A 20,623-nucleotide genomic window follows, 5' to 3' on the forward strand; every position below is an offset into this window, starting at 1 on the left:
ATATAATTTTTAGTAATCTTATAGCTTTTCATCTGATTAAACTAAGACAAATAACAATGATATAACTATTGTTAAGGAACACCAAATAGAAACAGTTATTGATAAGACAAACACATCTGTAGATACTGATGATCAGTTCACTTACCACTGGTCCTGGTTGTCCACGAAGTCCCTTGTTTCCTACTGGTCCAAGTGGTCCCTATTTTTCAAGGAAGATTAAAGAATAGAAAATAAAAATGCATGTAAATTATTGAGTACTACTAGCGTAGTTAATAATTACAACTCACAGCTAAATTTTTTTGTTAATTTAGTGTTTAAACTAAAAGACTCAGTAAAAGTATGTGAATGGTTTATCAAGAGAATAATATGATAGTCTGAGCATCGGATAAAATGCTTTGCAGTATTTGTTCTAAGTATTTATGCCCTAAGTTCAAATTCCACATAGGTCAACATTTCCTTTCATCCTTCTGGGTCGATAAGAAAAAGTACTGTAATTGACCAATCACCTCCTCTCGATATTTCTCACTCCGTGCTTAAATAAGAAACCATTATCTGAAAGCAACTGACCAACTCAATGTTTACTGTTAATATGGAAGTCACGTAGGATGTTTTTAGAGAAAAACTTAGGTGCTCAAATGAAGTTTTGCTATTTCCCAAGCAATCTCAAAAGAATCATCTTTGAAAAGATGCATTTACATTTACTTAAATGGCTTCCTATGATTTTCAAAAGTAGTCTAAGATGGAGGGTCCTGGAGCTATGCAAAGTGTATAATTCAGAGCAGGGTCAATGTCTGTCAAGTGACTATTATATGGTCCTTGTATCACTATACAGCAGCAGAAGATATCTATATAATCTGGAAATCAGTATACAGCAGCAAGTGGATGATACATAATCCATGTTTGTTATATAGTTTCCATATCATAATACATTATGCACCAGGTGAATGTCATATAATTTCTGCATCTTTATACAACACTAAGCGAATGTTATATACCTTTTGTGCTATAAAGCATCAAGTGAAAGTTATATAGTTACTCTGTCATTAAACAGCATTGGAATAATGTTAAACATTCTTTGTGTCATCAAATGGTACCAGGTGATATTTATATAATCTAGGTGTTAGTGAAGAGCACAAGATGATCGTTATATAATCCTGCCCTTATGTGGTCTGTTATGCACCATGATTCCTGGAGATCATGACATTAAGGTATAAGACTATAACATGACGAGTTCAAAGTTATACTAGAATTATTGCAAATAAGAAGAGAGGATAATAATACATACACTAGGTCCTGGTGGACCTTGCTGTCCCATAGGTCCAGGAAAACCACGGTCACCTTTCTTGCCAATTTCTCCAGCGACTCCTTGAAGTCCAGGGCTACCAGCTGGTCCCTATGAACAAAACAAACAATTATAAAGACTAAGGGTAGATGATTTTTCAGAGACAACATAAACTTTTATTTGACAATTATTTAACAGAAATATTAAAAAAAGAGCCTTCCTACATGTTTGCATATTTGCCCTAGTGGGGGAATGTACAGAACAAAAAAAAAACCCTTTGAAGTCATGAATCTTCATTCAAGAATTCATAAATAAATGTGGGTTCATTTTCTACATCGTCTTCCACATCACAATGTGATTTAACATTTATTATCTGGAATTTGTTAAAATAGAAATGGTTTTTATATATGGTATTTGAAGGCATATAAGATGCACTTCTTTCCTCCAAAAATGTCTCGAAAGGCATCCTGAATTCTATATATGAAGTTGGGCCAATATTATAAGCCTAAATATGCTTTAAAATTTTTTTCCTAAATATGCACTGCATCTGATATGCCAGTGCGTCTTTTATGCCATCAAATATGGTAAATTGCATATATTATTTTGATAATCTCCAAAGCCTTTCATTTAAAATTTTAAAAACAGATGGAAGAAAATAAGTTTACCTGTTTTCCTGTTAAACCTGGTAATCCAGTTTCACCTTGGGCACCGAGTGGTCCCTATAATATAAAAAGTAAAGAATACATAAAGGGAAAAATAAAGTAATTGAAGAAGGTGCTGTAGATCAGGGGTTTTCAAACTGTGGTCTGCAAACCACAGGGGGTCCGCAAGGACAAGACAGGGGGTCCATGGACAGCAAATACTTTTTATGGGCAATTTGATTTTATATATGTTTTTTAATCGAAATCTTTTAATTGACAATAAACCTATTTGTTAAATACTGTTAAATAAATAAATGTAAAAATATATGTTATTTTAAGCAAATATTTATGTATAAATTTCATAAGCATTTATAAGGGGGTCCCTAAGGTAAAGCCTAAAATATAAAGGGGTCTGCAAGTCAAAAAGTTTGAAAACCCCTGCTGTAGATCAAGTCAATTTAATAAAGGATATACATGTGCTTGAGCACTGCTGGTATTTAGCATGGGTAATCATCAGTGATGGTCTTCCTTGGTCACAAGTGGACACCCATTATCATCCATCATCATACATATATATACGAGTTGCCATGATTAATCAATAAATCCACAACTTTTTTTTTATTCTCTTTCTGTTTATTTCTTCTGTTAAAGAGCGTAGGCTCGAAATGTAAAAGACTTTCTCAGTTTCCTGATCATCAAAGTAATACACCTGCTTGTTGTTTATACAACTGTCTTCGCCTTTTGTTTTTCTGTAAATTTCAACTATATATATATATATATATATATATATATATATATATATATATATATATATATATAGTTGAAATTTATATATGTATATGTGTATATGTATGTATGTATGTATGTATGTGTATGTATGTATGTATAACATGGTATACTATTCTGTGAAGATAAGATTAAAAAAAAAAAAAAGTACTCCATCCGGCAAGAGATAAATATTGTTTAATGCACATATTTTTATGAACTACTTCAGAGCCTGAAGATTGCATGAAATCTCTTGTCGTGAACAACAAATGAAGATTTAGTAAAATAAAATATTGATCATGTTCTATGGACATGAATGTCTCTTGAGGCCTGCTGGCGCCTTGCAAGCCTTTTGGCAAATGGAACAAGTTGAGGACTCAGTTTGCTTGTGTGCTTGTGGGTCATTTACTATATATGTTTATGTATATATATATAAATCTCCTCATCATTATTTTTGTAACATCCACTTCTCCATGGTTTGCATAATGGTGTCACTTATTTACAGCCACCTCATCATGTTAAGAGAAGGAGTAAACACATGCAGACACACATACACAGATAGACACACACATAAAAATATATAAATGATGCTTCTGTCAATCAAAATCACTCACAAAGCTCTGATTGAACTGGGGCTATAGCAGAAAACACCTGTCCATGATATTCATTTTTGGATTGGTATTTTAGAGAAATTTTAAGAGTAAAAACAAAACATTTACTAGTAAAATAAACTGTGGCAAAACTGATTTTATTTTATTTATAAAACCTTTATTAAGTACATTTAGTGTGTTTTACTTACAATAGTTCCTTGTAGTCCATCTTTTCCATCAGTACCAGGTCGACCTGCTTCACCCTAAACAGGAGAAAAAGGACAAATGATTAATTGTGGCATCTGATATATATATACATATATGCTTAGATCATCATCATCATCATCATCATCGTTTAACGTCCGCTTTCCATGCTAGCATGGGTTGGACGATTTGACTGAGGACTGGTGAAACCGGATGGCAACACCAGTCCTCAGTCCAGAATTTTTTAACGGTTTGTTCTGGAGAAAGGGGCAGTGCTCATGTCCCTTGCAGACCATCTGAGATTTGAGAAAGATGTGGATATGAATCTTATACACAAAGAAAAAAAGCAGAGCTGAGAAAATATTACAGACCTGTTTGTTAGTTATAACATCTATAATTTTGTCATAGATTTGAGTATAATTTACTGAATTAATCACAAAATTGTAATGAGTCTTTCTTCTTAGCCACTCTAGATTAATAAAATACGGAGATGATTTTTAAAATGAGAATATCTGAAATAAACCTGACTGCTCTCACAAACGAGAATACTAAAAATGAACCTGACCACTCTCAAAAAAATTAAGTAAAAAAAAAACAGGAAAAATAATCCAGAATTCTCGTTCGGTACTGGATTGATCTCATAATCAGTTCATGCCAGTCATGACTTCAAACATCCCTGGAAGTTTCATACGAATTCATCCAGCAGTTCTTGAGAGATCTTGTCCATGGAGAAACAAACAAATATGACTGAAAACAATATCTCTGCCTTTGCTAAGGGGGAGGTAACAACGCAAGAAATGCCAAAAAGGAGGTATTGTGTACTTTAAGCTTAGGAAGACAAAGCGACAAAGGTCTCAGGGGTGTTGAGCACCACCACTCTCACTGATTGCTTGATGTTATCATAATAAGAAGAAAACCACCCTTAAATCACACCTACCCTCATGCAGGTGGAAAGATATGCTGGACAGTGTCGAGAAAAAATTATTTTAAAAAATAAAAGAAAAAATTATCTTACCTTTGCACCAGCATTACCGAGGGGTCCAGGTGGTCCAGGATAGCCAACAACACCCTAAAATTAAATGACAGGAAGAAATATATAAATCAATATTAAAATAATATATAGGTGATGTAGTTATAGATAATGGGGATTATTATTGTTGAAATATAAATAAACAGGAAGAGAGACAAGCTAAGCATGGAATGCCTACATGATTGCATAATCAGTTAGAACATAAGGCAATGTAGCATATTCAATAAAGTTATATAAAAAATATCTAAAAAATGAAAGAAAATTTCCTAATGACTATGAGGTTGAACAGGGAAACAACGGCAAAATCTTAAACTTACAGGTTCTCCTTTCGGTCCATCAGGGCCTCGTGGTCCTCTGGTACCAACTTTTCCTTGCAGACCTGTCTTACCCATGTCTCCTTTTTGTCCAATATTACCCGGAAGACCCTGAAATATAAGTGTAAATAATAATAGAAAAAAAAAAGATGAGAGGCTGAGAAAGAATGGAAAATAGTTGAGAAGAACTTTGGGTAAAATATTTTGCACTGAGGACATTTGTTATTTCCAATTTGATATATAATTTGAGAATTATGCAAGGCCCCTTCCTTCAGTTCTTCAAAGAAGTGAAAGTGTCTTCTTCAAAACATTTTTTCCCCTGTAAAATGAATTTAAACTTATGAGATATGTTAACTCTTTCCTGAATGACCAGAATCTATTGTGTTGCTGCTTAAATATGGCTTTTGTACAAATAAATTAATGTAATATAAGTTGCTGTCCTTTCTGGAATAGGAAGCTAATCCACTACAAATAACTTCACCCAGCAGCTAAAAGACCTTGCACTTTCCATAAGTAATAATTAAATTAACAATAAATATCTTCCTTTCTCTGGAATACAATGCTAACTTCATTGCAAGTAAATTATTTTCATACAGTTAAGTGCTAAACTTTGGTTCCTGTAGAATGAAGCAGATAAGTGACAATTTACTCTTCCACTACTAGGATACATATATATGGGTTAGAGGAGAAGGTTAATGGCACAGTGGTTAGAATATCAGGCGCAAAACTATGAGGTGGTGTGTTGATTCCTGGATTGGCCAATGTATCGTGTTCTTGAGCAAAACACTTTATTTCACATTGCTCCAGTTCACTCAGCTGTAGAAGTGAGTTGCGACATCACTGGTGCCAAGCTGTATCGGCCTTTGCTTTATCCCTTAGATAACATCATTGGCGTGGAGAGGGGAGGCTAGTATGCATGGGCAGCTGCTGGTCTTCCATAAACGACCATGCCCGGACAGGACTTGTGCTTTGGAGGGGTACTTTTTAGGTGCAATCCCATGGTCATTCAGGACCGAGGAGATGGGCATACATTAGTATGCAACCACTAACAATATAGATATATTAATAAGTGACCTCTAGCAAATGGATTATATTTACAAGTAGGCCTTTGAAAGAATATGTTAATAGTTCATGTCAGGCATGATGTTACCATGTGACACTTGCCAGAATATATTAACACATGAAATATGTCTGACTTTTGACATTTAAAATATATTTACAGATAATCTTTGGCATAATATTAACAAATGACCTCTAAGAAGATACCAACATGCAACTATTGACAGAATATGTCAACGTATGAGCTAGAATGTTAATATGTGACTGATGCCAGAATCTGTTGACATTTAACCTTTGACACATTATGTTAACACTTCACTTTTGATGGAATATATCAACATTTGACCTGACATGTGTTAATATATAATTTATGACTTTAAGAATATTATCATCTTCAATGCTCTTCCTCAACAACCAAATACTTACAACTTCTCCTTCTTTTCCGGGTATACCAGGAGGTCCTGATGAACCAGGGGCTCCTTTCTCTCCCAATGGTCCTTGAGGGCCAGTATTTCCAGGTACACCAGGTGGTCCCTGAAATGAATAAAATTAGAATATATTGTAAGTTATTACAAAAAATTTATATAGAAGATGCCTGCATGAACACACACACTTTCCTACCATTTGAACTCTTAAACATGGCGACTAATGAATGTACAACAACAGCAAAAGTTTTTGACTCCTCATCTACGATCCACATATAAAAAAAAAGAGAAGAAAAAGAACACTGTCTTGAAAGATAACATAAAATGCAGGCTCACAAATTCCCTTTCTGCCACCAAGTATATGTGTACAAGAATGACACTTCCAGAACTTGCAATTTCTCAAATGGAGTACCCTAAGGAATTTTCCCTTCATCTACTCTTTTCATCTTATACTTACATGATTTTCCAATTCCTCCACAGACAGACAGTCTTGCATGCAGAAAACATCATACACACAGTCTTCTTGTATTCTTCAGACACTGCTGCATAACTGCTAATTAACATGGCATCAAAATACATGGCTTGCATATCTCTAATTTAAGGCTTCCAGACAATACTGCTCTACTTGGCAAGACTGAAGCTGGACTACAAGAAATGACAATCGAAACACTATCAAACACACATGGTCTTTATCTCAACCACAAGAAAACAAAAGCCATAGTAGTAAGGAAAGAGAAGGTAAATGCTAGCATTAAACTGGTAGGGACCATGGTGGTAGTGTTATCAGGTATCTCCTCCTTTGGATCATATCAGAGACTCTGGATATTATTCAACTGAGACTGGATATTATTCAACCGTTTCATTCTTGGTCTACCTTTAAGTCTCCTGCTGGTTGTCTTGACATGAAGATTTCATCTTGCAATGATTCTTTCCTGTAACATTCTTATCATGTACCTGTAGTGCTGGAGCTGTGACCTCTCAATGCAAAGATGTAGTGGATCAACCTGGAGAGACTCTTTGATCTCCAAACTATGCACCAAAATACCCTTTGAAGGAACCCCATCTCAGCCACTTGCATTTATGATTGCACTCTTTCAGCCTTTATCCAACATTCATGACAATAGGTGAGTTGCATCTGGCTAAAAATACATTTACACACACACACACACACACACATACACACACTCGCACACACACACACACACACACACACACACACACTCGCACACACACACACACACACATCCATACATAAGCATACATATATGCACTCATAAAAAACTCAAATATGAGAAATAGAAATAAAAATAAAAATATGTCTTACCATGGGGCCACTTGTTCCTGGTGGTCCAGTGGGTCCGGCAGGTCCAGGTGGGCCCTGTAAAGTAAAAGAAACATTATATTAAAGTTTGTGGTGTATCAGTGTGACCAAAACCTATTTTTGCTTTGTTCAACTTTTCAACATCTTCTCTTTTCTAGTTACTACCTTCTCTTTCTCATCACCTTCTCCTTCCCCCCTTCTGTCTCAACTTGGACCCAAGCCTATCATAAAGACTGACTCACTAATTTTCTTTGGTAAGGAAGAGCAAATATTCTTTCTCTGTTTGGTAGGGGTATGATGAAGGAAATTTTGTGCTGGACACAGCTGAAAGAAGGTTGAAGACAGAAAAAACCCCCTTAAGGAGGACTTATGAGGGTGGAGATGTTTTATGAAAGGTGAGTGAGATTGGTGAAATTGGAGCCCATAAGAGCCCACATTGATTATATGGCAGCAGATTTTTGGAAAAGAACTAGATGAAGCCATTTGGTTTTGGTCTATCAGGGTAAGTTGTGTTTTATGTAGTTAACCTCTGATTTCAAATCTAACTGGAAATATCTTTTGACTTAATTTCATTAAAGTTTACAGAATAAAGTATTACTCATATACAGGGTATTTTTTTAAAATGAATATGCCCCTTCTTCTTCTTCACAACATCTGTGGCTTCATTCTAATGTAAGAAATCCTTATTAGCCCTGTCAGGTTGATGAAGGTTAGTTTTTTAGATTCATTTGCACCAAATCACTGTAAATCTTCTGTGCTTAGTTTAACATTAAGGGCAAAAAAAACTAAAACTTATTTTTTCCATTTTTCATAATATGGAAGTGAAAGGGAAAAGATTTCATCAACTAAAATATGTCACAAATGATGTCTTCATTGATCAATCAACCAACCAACCAGTCAGTCAGCCAAAATGACCAACTGACTGACCGACCCACCAACCAACCAACCAACCAACCAGCCATTGCAGAAAAGGACGTTATATAAATATAAAAAATGTTTACCTTGGGTCCTTGATCTCCAGCTTCACCTTTTTCTCCTGGAAGTCCTGGATTACCCTGAAGTCCTGGAGTTCCAGTTTGACCTCTTAATCCACGTGGACCATCACTACCCTGAATAAGGGGGGAGGAAAAAAGAAAGATTACATTGAGTGAAGGGACAAACCCATAAGGGAAAATATTGACATTACAACACTTCCAAATGATGATGACGATGATGATGATGATGATGATGATGATGATGATGAAGATGATGATGATGATGATGAAGATGATGATGATGATGATGATGATGATGATAGTAATAATAATAAAAATAATAGTAACAATAGTAATGATGATGATGATGATGACAATGACAACGATGACAACGATGAGGACAATGATGATGATGATGATGATGATGATGATAGTACGCATACATATTATATTATATTTAAAACTTTAAATCAGGTTGTCCCATAAATAATGTCCGAAATATCATACGTGTAATTTCTATTAAATTTTACAGTATTCTAAAATGTCAAATGATAATGATTGATATTCATATGAATTTGGAAGCCATTAATCTAATATAATTCCTTTCTACAGAATAATTCGACTGAATTAATTACTAATATTAATCCCTCAAAGATGGAAATATTGAAGGAACATTTAGGGCACATAATGCTTTATGATTTCAAAAAAGGAAACAGTACAGAAGTGACCTGACATATCCATTCTGTTTACTAGAAAGAGTGCTTGAATGAAAGCAGTTGCAGAAGATGGTTTGCAAAGTTAAAAATTGTGATTTCTACTTAAAAGAGAGGCCATGAATAGGCCGACCTATAGATTTTGTCAGAGCTTGAGAAGGATAAAGCTGTGTTAGTTGAAGAATTGGTAAGTAAGCTCAATTAAAGCCATTCAACTGTTCACCACCATCTTCAATAGCTTGGAAAGGTGCCCAAACTTGGAAAATTATTGGTTCCCCATAATTTGATAGAAGCTAACTGAAAATCATAAGAGGACATTAAATTTAATAAAATGTAAAATTAGATTACTTTTTTTTTTCGCTTACCCCAAATTTGGACATTACTTATAGGATGACCTGATGTATTTGTGAGATTTTACTTACTTTACGTCCTGTTGGTCCTTGAACACCTGGGGCACCAAATTCACCTGTTGGTCCCTAGAATATAAGAAATATTGTGACTTGAACAGAACTAAAGAGTAATGTACTGATAAAGACTGCAAGTTGAGTTGATTAAAGAAAACTACAAAAACATTAGAGCACATACGATAATTATATGGCCCTATGACGGAATATACAATAGTGTACATGATTATTTGGTATATGATGTATATAAATTAGAACATAGAACAGAATGTATATGATAGACTATATAATAGAGAATATGGTTGTGTATATTATGATGTAAATGATAGACTGTATGAGAAAGTATGTGACAGAGAATATGATAGTGTATTTTAATTAGAATATGTGAGAGGGCAGAATGAAGAGAATCTTAGATTATGATAGAATGGTTGGTTATATGATAGATGATAATATAGTGCATATGACAGAACTTTTGATAGGACTATATGTTAGTTTATATGATACAAAATATGACAGTATATATGAATTGACATATATGCTAGAATATCAGATAGTGTATGATAAAAGGTATGAGAGAGCATATGATATGTATATGAATATGTATATGAATATGAATTAGAGAATGTAATAGAGAGCATGATAAACTATGCAATAAATTATATGGTAGTATATATGAATTAGAATATAGAATAAAGTATATAATTTGTCATAAATGATAGAGAATACAATATATACCGTAAATCCTCAAGTATAATCCGCATTTTTTCCCCAAAATTTAAAGGTCAAAATCCCTAGTGCGTACTATATACGAGGTTAAAAATGAAAAATATTTTCTAAACAATGTCCGAGTCTCTATTTACTGTCCAGCAATGTTTATTCAGACGCATTTTGTGATGTCAGGCTTGTAACTGATAGTGATAGATATATGTAAAGGTAATTTACTTAATATTTATTTTTCACTGACGTTATTACTGTTATTTCTTTACTTTCTGCCAACAAAGTGCACAAAAAAGCTACACGTTTGCATTATATTATATATGCAATAATAATAAAGGATGTTACCGTATATATGTTTACAAACCAAGGACGTTTATAGACCTCCTTAACTCAAGTTAGAGAAGAGGTGCGTATTATACACAAGGTTTAGGTTTTTCAGAGGTACAGCCCCTTAAAAATCCCCTGCGTATTATACTCAAAGGTCGACTATACTCGAGGATTTACAGTATATATATATACATATAGAAAAGCAATATAGACAGAGCATATGAATAACAGCATGATAGAACACAGTGAAATACTTGTAGTAGTTCAGCAGAACCATATTGTATTATGATCTCAAATGGTAACAGCAGCAGGCTTTAGTTACCCATGGCACCTAAGATGCAGATAAAAATATGGGTAAATTGACCAAATATACACATCGATGGACTGTGTCACTGAGAGTTGAACATTTTTGCTGGTGATAAACACACAAACATTCAACCCTTTAGAAATGACCTAAGGAGAGTGTGAAACATACTAAATAATGAGGTTTCCATAGTTAAATGAAGTTGAACCCCAAACTAGTTGGCAAGCTGGTGCTTTCCATCTCCCAATAGTGCTCAAGTTTTGCCATGTGTAGGGTTTATGCTTGCAGTAAGGACTACATTGGTTACTCATATCATAGTGTTACAGGAAAGTGAACTTACTGGTGGTCCTGGTGCTCCTTGCAAACCTGTTGGTCCTTGAGGTCCAATTGGTCCCTGAATTTGAAAAGAAACAAAGATATTATGTGCTGTAATCATATACACAAATACTGAATTAAGTAGTGATTTATAACTTTGATACAAGGTCACAATCGTTATTGTTTGTTTATTTATTTTTTGTTTAGGCTGAAGTTGATTTGATTAATTTGACTGGCAGTTATTTTATCACTCTCAGAATGAGAAAAGCCAAATTGACATTAGTAAGATTTGAACTCATAAGGCAGAGAGAAGTAATTAGATACCAAAAAGGAAATTATTCAGCACTTTACCATTTCTGCAATTCCAGGCTAGTGTGCTAAACTAATGAAAACATGGTTCAAATCTTCCTACCATAGTTATTGCATTATGAAATAATTATTCCAAGAAATATTCTTAAAATTAGGCATAGAGCTCTTGTTAAATTGTTAAGGTTTTTTGTGAAATAGGAATGAAGTTGATAAAATTGATGTTTATCAGTTTTTAAAGTTGTGTGATTTGTTTTACTTGGTTTTTTTCTTTTTTTTTTTTCGTAAGAAATAATTCCTGATATGATAAAAGATGGATTTAGATTTTAAGTTCCAGATTTTATAATAACGAGCTTATTGTGCTGAGTTGTGTTCTTAATTTAACCATTCTTAAACTGAAAATTGATTCCTGACTGATATGGAAAATATTTGCCTTTCTCACAGAACAGAAATTTAAGAATGGGTCGTCAGAAATGGCAACTGTTTTGTAGAGGGAATATATGCTGTTTTCTTTGAAATATTACAGATGATTGACCCATTGTATTTGGGAGTTGCTTTCATCCTCCTCTTAGGATCAACTGATCTGAGTTTGGATGATCTTCAAAGATCTGGTTGTGTCCAAATATGTTACCCAAAGTAACAAATCAAAATAAAGATGAATTGTGTCACCATTTTATATTCCTACGATGTCATCTTTTATATTCTTCTTACCTTCCAAACTACAACGAAACATTTTGGCTGCTTGCTAAAAGAATCTCTGTCAACTTTATGGAATTCTTCTTTACACCACTTCTCAGCTAAGATAGTTCAGTAAACAGTACTCTCGTGTGAAAAACCTCCACATGAGCCGACCATTTTTCATTCAAGTCCATACTGTACACGTTAGGTAAATTTTCTTCAAAGCTATCCATTTCCACTTCACAAAGATCACCCACTCACATCTACACACACCCATGTATTGGCTAAACACTTCAAACACATGCATTGGCTAAACGCTATTGCTAAACACTTCAATCATTCTGCTCATTCTCCCCCTCTCTCTATATGTCTCCCTTTTTCTCTCTTCCATTTTCTCACTAACTCACACAGCAGTGATATATCATATGGGAACATGTTACAGTGTATCCTTTTCCCAAGAAGAGCAACCTCTCTGACTTTGACGGTTACTTATCTACAGAACTCACTTCAGTATTGCACAGATCCTGGACATACCATTATCAATTAACTTCCCCAACCTTGAATCTCTCTTCATTCTTAATGACATTGAATATGGCCTTTTTTAAAGCCAGATCTACTTGAAACTTACTTGTATGCCACTCATAATCAGGATCTTGTCCTCAAATAATTTGGAGGCAGTTTTGTTGCCATCAACATTCGCAAAACTTTTAATCATGTCAGGAATACATATCTGTTATCAGAAATATCTGTCTAATAATAAACAAACCTTTGTGCCACACATCCTCTCATACAGAACTGATTGGGGGCTATGCATTAAAACTCTCTTACTTTGGAGAAATTGATAGGTCTTAAATGCTTAAGTATTAACTGATAGGTCTCAAATGCTAGAATGATATGTATAAACTGAGAGGTCTTGAATGATAGAATATGAGTAAACTGGTGGGTCTTAAATAGCAAAATATATGTGTATATAGATAAATTTTAAATGGTGGGATATATATAAATTGATAGACCTTAAATGATAATATAGGAGTATAAACTATTAGGTCTTAAATAGAGAAATATAAGTTGTGTTACTTACCATGCTACCTTCATCTCCTTTGGGACCACGTTCTCCTGAAGGTCCAAGGTCTCCCTGTAAAAATTTTAAAATAAAATTTTGTTTTTATTCATGCATCAATATGTTTTTTTCTCATTTCTTGTTTGTTGATATCACACACCTTTCAATAGATTATAAAACATTCTATTAAATGGAGTACAGAATATACTGAAATGTGATCAAGTGGCTATGAGGCTATTGTGCTAGACTATTGACAACATAGTTCAAGTCTTCCTACCACAGTTATTGTATTATGACTTTAGGTGAAAACACAAAATTTCATTTACTTTGCTCCGTCCTTACTAATATCAAGATTTATCTTAGCTGATAAATCTTAGCTAATAATTTATCTTAGCTAATAAGTGTGATTGAACTCAGGAAATGAGTTGATTAGAGATGGGGAATGGGTGAGAGAGTGAATATAGCAAAGAACAAATACTAAGGGTTGATAAGTAGGAAAAGTAGAGAAGAGTAGGTGACAACTGTAGAAATTCAATAGAGTTGAGGAGCGACCAATGATACACATGAGTTTGTAGTAAGGGTACTACAAGAAGAGATGACTGACAGTACACAAAAGAGGAGGGGAAGAGTAGCAGGATAGGACAAGGGGATGCTGAGAGATGTGACAAAGAGAGAAGCAGAGAGAGAGAGACAGACAGACAGATAGAGAGAGATGACTTGTGGTTGGGTAGGTTGTAAGAGTGCTGGGCAGGTGTAGTAAATGAGAAGGACAGACATGTAATAGTCATAGAGGAAAGATAATGCAGTGGCTCTGGAGGGTGATCTATGTAAAATGGGAGTGGAGAGGACAATATTAGAAATGAAAGATGGATATCAAGTGAAATGTTTCCAAGTAGCGAGTAAGATAAATAGTATCAGGGAAAAACTGGTGATGTATACAGTTCTGTTCACATGTGATTACAGCAGTAGAATACCGCAGTTAGAGAGATGACTGGTGGGGGACCATGCAATGATGTTCTAAAGTTTTGTTAGTGTTAGAACAGGTTCTGACACTGGCAAAGTTTTCCTTGGTTTAGTTAATGTCATTTTGTGTTAATGTCAGTTTGGTCAGTTAGTACATAGAAGAACATCTGTCCATAAAAGAAAAAAAAAAACATTCCAAATCTTGTCTCCATTCTGGGCACCAATGGCACCTACAGATATACAAAAACTAGACAGTCGAGGAAATTCAACTGGTCTGAGTTGTTGCATTGCACTCCACTCAATTAATTATTGCATGGCATAATAGTACTAGATAACCTGTACTCAAACAGATGGAGGTATGGAATATGCAGAGTACTTGATTATTTGTTGGTCTTATCCGGATGTTCAACCACTTACTTGTCATGGATCTGTTTCATCAGGCTTGTCCTGATAATTCAACAAATAACTTAACCTTGTCAACCCATAATATGTTGTGATAATGAGATATTCATTGTTAAGCAAAATTTATCACTCACCTTGTCTCCTTCTTCTCCAGGGGATCCAACAGGTCCGGCTGGTCCAGGATAACCCTAGAAATAAGAAATGAACATTTTTAAGCTTGTTTTGTTGCAAACATTATTATTATTATCCTCATTACTACTACTACTACTACTACTACTACTACTACTACTACTACTCCAATATTACACTACTAACAGTGTCTTCTGCATCTATTAATCTTTTGCCTTTTTCATTTCTTGTTAGGAAGAGTCCATCAGTATTATTTTTAGGGTGGTGTGTATTGTGCATTGCAAGCAGTTTCCTCGTTCTAAATTTTGTAGCTTGAACACTTTTTAATTCAGAAAGGGAGCAGAGTATCTTAATACTGGCATTGCCCATGCATTTATTGTTTTAATGATATTCCCTTCATTTAATTTTGTTACAAGCAGTTCCTAATTCTTCTCTTGTAATCTTTCCAAATTTTTCCGTTCATTTCTTCTTCCATTATCCTATTGTCATGCAACACCCCTAGATATTTGTATCCTTCATTATTCCACAATGATCTAAAAATATTGTTTTGTGATCATCATCATCATCATCATCATCATCATTATTATTATAATTTCACATTGATTGTGCTAACAATCTCGTGTCTTGAGGTATAATGACAACAAATCCCCTTTATTTAAAAGAAAAATTTGAGAAAATATTTTTGCAGAGTTGCAAATTACAGTTTTGCACATCTCCATGATCTGCATCTCAATTCCAATATTTCTGTTCCTTGAAAATTTACCATTCTTATGCCAGCAGGAACAACTTACACATCCTAGTGTTTTGTCAGTTCTTTAACTAAATCTAGAAACTTTTAAATCAAGGTAAGACTCATTCAGTCACCTGTAATTTCATTCTTTGTAAATCTGTGAATTTGTGCCAATGTTTTCAAGTTGGCACAAAGGAAAAGCATGTTGGCAAAAACTTTAAAGTACCTGAAGGATTAGTTTTGGACTTTTCTCAATCTGGGATCATGATTTCTGGTATCATCAGAATAAATACCAGTTATATACCGGATTTTATTCAAATTAATGAATCACGTCTATTTAAATTGTTAGCTGTGCTATATGCTCTACAGATCTTCAACTTTGGCCAAGATATATTATTGTCAGACTGCAACTTTAACAAGAACAACAACTACTTCCATATAAAATGAAAGAATACTTTACTTACTCTTGGACCCTGGGATCCAACAGGTCCAGCATCACCAGGATTACCTTCAGGTCCCTAAAAAATAAAAAGAAAGAAGTGCATAAATAAATTTGAAAAGGTTTTCTTCTAAAAGAAGTTGAAAATTGATAAAAATATATCCTAAATTTTAAAATATCTAATTTAAAATTGAAGCAATATGATGTAAATTTTTGTAGAATTAAAATTTTTTTTTCCTTCAAATAGTCTTTTATAAATTTTGCATAGAAAAGTCTTTAGAATAATCTCATCAGATTTTTCAGAATAGTGCTTTAATAGATACACATTTTGTAACAGAGAACACAAAACAATAATTACTTACTGGATCTCCCTTCAATCCTCGGGGTCCTTGAGAACCGATTAAACCTCTTCGTCCCTAGAAGAAAAGAAAGAGTGAAAAACATTGCTGAAAATTATTTTCATAGAGTAATTTTAATTATATTTTTGACTATCTGGGTTTGTAATTCCCTAATTACAAAAAAAATCAAGTCAATCAAATCTATCTATCTGTGAAATAAGGCTATGCATAATAAGGTTGTGTTACCTCACTAATCAAGATTTTGATTAATTGTTTATAATTAGATTTTAAACACTTCTAGGAGTTTTTATTTATTAATTACATGGATAATCTTAGTTAATCAAAATTGCCCATATGCATTATTTATATTCTTCATTTGTTATATATTTTGTTTTTCCCTTTATATGACTATTTTAATTTTTATTTATGTTTATCATTTGTAATCTTTATTCTTATATGTTTGACATATTAGCTCACAGACAACAATCGGAATACACAGGATCAGTGGACTGTGCAATCTTAGAGTCAGAGTCAGTGACCTGGGAATCCACATGAGTAATGATGTAACATTCCATGTGTATATTACCAAGAAGGCAAGGTCCTGCAGGTGAGTGGCTGGCTGAATTCTGAGAGCATTCAGAACCAGGAAAAAGGATAGCGTTTTATTTTTTTTCTTTGTTAGAAATCAACTTCCTGCATGTAGGAAAAAAATTCTAATAAATAAAGAGTAAAACACATGGATACATAAATACATGAATATACATATACACACATACATACATACACATACATACATACATACATACACACACACATACATACATACATACATACATACATACATACATACATTCATACATGCACACACATATGCAGATATGCATAATGTTTTAGTGTAAAGATGACTTACTGGAACACCTCGGTCACCAGGTTTGCCAATTTCTCCTCGTTCTCCTTTGTCACCCTGAAATACACAGAAACTTCATTAGCGAACTGCTTATGTTAGTGGTCAGTGCAAATATGTTTCATATATATAAATAAAACCATTCTAGTCTCGGCTACACGATGTATTCGGGCAATGTAAAAGTATTTCAAAATAAATAGAGATATCTAATATGAATTAAATGAACTCAGACCATAAAGATAGATGAAATGGCCAGCTCACCACTTTAAATAATAATAATGATAATAATAATAATGATAATAATAATAATAATGATAATAATAATAATGATAATAATAATAATGATAATAATAATAATGATAATAATAATAATGATAATAATAATAACAACTTATAAATAATTAAAAAAATGCAGCATTTCATACTTACTGTGGGTCCGCGTGGACCAGAGTTACCTGGCTCTCCATTTTTGCCATCTTTGCCCTGAAATAACAAAGAGATAATAGAAATTAGGTGTTTGGAATTAGAAGAGAGATGAAGCAGGTATTTTTTTTTTGTTTCATTCAATCAGGAGGAAAAGCAGTGCCCATGTTTCTTTTACAGGGCATCTCTAAGACTAAGAAGAGATGAGGAGAGATGAAGAAAAGTTTCCTCAAACTGGAAACTGGCATGAAATTTTGCAATAGGGTAGACTCTGCTAACAGCATGCAAAAACCAAATGGTGCTGAAGGTTCTAGTTCAAAATTTATTTCTGATACTCAGTATAAAACATACACAGGTACACACTCACGTACATGCTTTCACTCACTTTCACTTTTGTATATTAATGGCCTTATCTCAATCCTCAAATCTAAATTTTTCACACAGATATACAACATACACATGCATACATACATGCATACATACACACACACACTCTCACATGCACACACATACATACTTACATACATACATGGATCTCACATCGGTTTCAATGATGAGTGTTCCAATATTTGCTCAACAGAACCAGCTAGACAGTGTGTATACAGTAATCCCTCGACTATCACAGGTGTTATGTTCCAAAACCTCCCTCATAAATAATTAAAGTCTAAAAAAAATATAAATCCCTTTTGCTTGCAGAAACCTGGATCTACTGAGGAGTCTGTGATATAAATTTACAATATATTAGCCAGAAAAATCTGCAATGTACTGAGTGTGTGATAGGTGAACCGCGATATACAGAGTGCACAATAGGTGAACTGCAATATGGTGAGGGAATGTTGTAATGCCAGTGGCTGGGAATGTCATAGGCACTGGCATGCTTAAATGACAAGACTGGCTCTTTGATATTACAGGTACATGTCAAGGCTTTCCAAACAATTTCCACCCATCTTTCGCATCGAAGATCGGTGATTGTTGTACGATGACAAAAGGTAAATATCCAGAAACCTGGGTCCGTGCGTATCACGTCAGGTTGACGCTGGGAAGGATGACTTCCCTTTGCAAATACCGACAGGGCACAGAAAGTGTGTCAATAGCCAGCTGGAGGAGATGTTCTTCTGGGGCTAAAAGCTACAGTAACAGTCACCCTTAGGGTTTAGCTGCATTTAAGTGGCGAATATATTTCATCCACCTCGTTTCACTGATAAGGCTTGTTGTGGTCAAAGCTTGAGGCTATGATAGAAGGCCTAACCTTAGGTGTTCCACAACGGAACCAAACAAGGAACCTCATGCTTATGCTATGAACTTCTTAATCATGTGGCTATGTTTGTGTGTATGCACAAACATACATACATACATACATGCGTATTAGACCTAACATACATACACGTTCCTTATTCCCATCAGGGTAACTAGAGAAACATATCAATACAAAAGAAATATACTTACAGGTGGACCTGGTAAACCTCTGTCACCAGGGAATCCAGGGGCACCTGAAGGTCCAACAGGGCCATCAGGTCCAGGGTTTCCGGGCGGTCCCTAAAAGACAAAAATAAAGTAAGATAAGTCACTAAGTCAAACATTGAAAAGGCACTGGACCCACCACCCATATTTATTAAGGCTCTCATAAAATTACACTTTCTATACATATTAGCAGATTTTCACTGCACAGCTAATAGTTTGGATTTAGAAAATACATATCAGTTTCTTTTGTTCTTTCTTAGAAAATCCTAGCACTTGTAGTGTGTATGTATGTGTTTGTATATGTAAGCAGTGGCAGACTGGTCAGGTTGCCAGCTGGCCCGATGGCAAGTGGGCCCCTGCACCATTAGAATCCATATATGCAGGCTCATGTTAGTATCTAAGGGGCCCATCCCCTCAAGTTTGAGAATTTTTTATTCACTTCTGGAAGAATGCATTAATTATCACAGCCTGGTTGTGTTTGTAGACAGTTGAAAAGTATACTTTTAACAAAAAAAAAAAATGGTAAAACACATGACGCGTAATCACAGAGATGTGAGTTCGAGTCTCATGGCTGGCCAGTAACGTATTTTTCTGCAATGCATGGATAATTTATCCTGATCACATTATTTATAGCATTATCACGCGTTTGAGAAATAAATTTATTTATTTCTGTATCTTACAATACATCTCAACGCTTCTAAAAACAAACTGTTTGTTTACTTTCATCGTAAAGTTGAATTTAACATTAGCATCTTATAAAGCTAAATTTATAAGTTCTAAAATTGTAGAAGAATCCGTTGCTGGTCAGTTTAGTTTAATGGTAAAACACTTGACGCGTAATCACAGAGATGTGAGTTCGAGTCTCATGGCTAGCCAGTAATGTATTTTTCTGCAATAAATGGATAATTTATCCTGATCATGCTATTTATAGCATTATCACGTGTTTGAGAAATAAATTTATTTCTGTGTCTTAAAAAAAAAATTAAATGATAGCATTGGAGTTGAGCCATAATGAAAAGTATTGTGTCTGTTATACCATGTCATCTTCTTAAATATTTAGGACTATAATGTCCCATGTGTGCTTCTGTTTTTATGGTAGTAATGTTTGGTTTGAGGGAGGTTTGGCAGCTATGTTTTGCAGATTGGGATACCTGCAAGAAATAACTGCCAAATCACTCACAATGCCTCATGGTATATTTAGCTGTTATCATACATGTATTCAACAACAAAGCAATACTTACAGCTTCTCCAGGGGTTCCAGCCTCTCCAGGTAGTCCAGTATCTCCAGGTGGGCCCTATAGAAAAAGATGTAAATGATCATGAGTATAATACAAACTGATTATAATTATGATGGTGAAAATGACAAGGAATATATTACTGTTGCTATGGGTAGTGGAGAAGGAAG

At 34.3% G+C, this 20,623-nt stretch overlaps 1 protein-coding gene across 1 annotated transcript in view; it reads right to left on the minus strand.

The window, feature by feature from the left end:
• LOC106881622 (uncharacterized) overlaps positions 1 to 20,623 on the minus strand; it is a 136,314-nt gene that overhangs the window by 16,939 nt on the left and 98,752 nt on the right. Inside the window, exons 33-51 of the mRNA XM_089358941.1 lie at positions 20,460 to 20,513; positions 19,204 to 19,293; positions 17,764 to 17,817; positions 17,341 to 17,394; positions 16,455 to 16,508; positions 16,118 to 16,171; positions 14,929 to 14,982; positions 13,451 to 13,504; positions 11,411 to 11,464; positions 9,741 to 9,794; positions 8,633 to 8,740; positions 7,635 to 7,688; positions 6,312 to 6,419; positions 4,830 to 4,937; positions 4,498 to 4,551; positions 3,488 to 3,541; positions 1,948 to 2,001; positions 1,286 to 1,393; positions 146 to 199 (exon numbers count right to left, since the gene is read on the minus strand). Coding sequence (XP_089215067.1) covers positions 146 to 199; positions 1,286 to 1,393; positions 1,948 to 2,001; positions 3,488 to 3,541; positions 4,498 to 4,551; positions 4,830 to 4,937; positions 6,312 to 6,419; positions 7,635 to 7,688; positions 8,633 to 8,740; positions 9,741 to 9,794; positions 11,411 to 11,464; positions 13,451 to 13,504; positions 14,929 to 14,982; positions 16,118 to 16,171; positions 16,455 to 16,508; positions 17,341 to 17,394; positions 17,764 to 17,817; positions 19,204 to 19,293; positions 20,460 to 20,513 — 1,278 coding nt within the window. The remainder of the gene's footprint in view (positions 1 to 145; positions 200 to 1,285; positions 1,394 to 1,947; positions 2,002 to 3,487; positions 3,542 to 4,497; positions 4,552 to 4,829; positions 4,938 to 6,311; positions 6,420 to 7,634; positions 7,689 to 8,632; positions 8,741 to 9,740; positions 9,795 to 11,410; positions 11,465 to 13,450; positions 13,505 to 14,928; positions 14,983 to 16,117; positions 16,172 to 16,454; positions 16,509 to 17,340; positions 17,395 to 17,763; positions 17,818 to 19,203; positions 19,294 to 20,459; positions 20,514 to 20,623) is intronic.

This window comes from Octopus bimaculoides, chromosome 10 (genome assembly GCF_046866305.1).
Source record: "Octopus bimaculoides isolate indiv1 chromosome 10, ASM4686630v1, whole genome shotgun sequence".
In the NCBI taxonomy this organism is placed as follows: domain Eukaryota; kingdom Metazoa; phylum Mollusca; class Cephalopoda; order Octopoda; family Octopodidae; genus Octopus; species Octopus bimaculoides.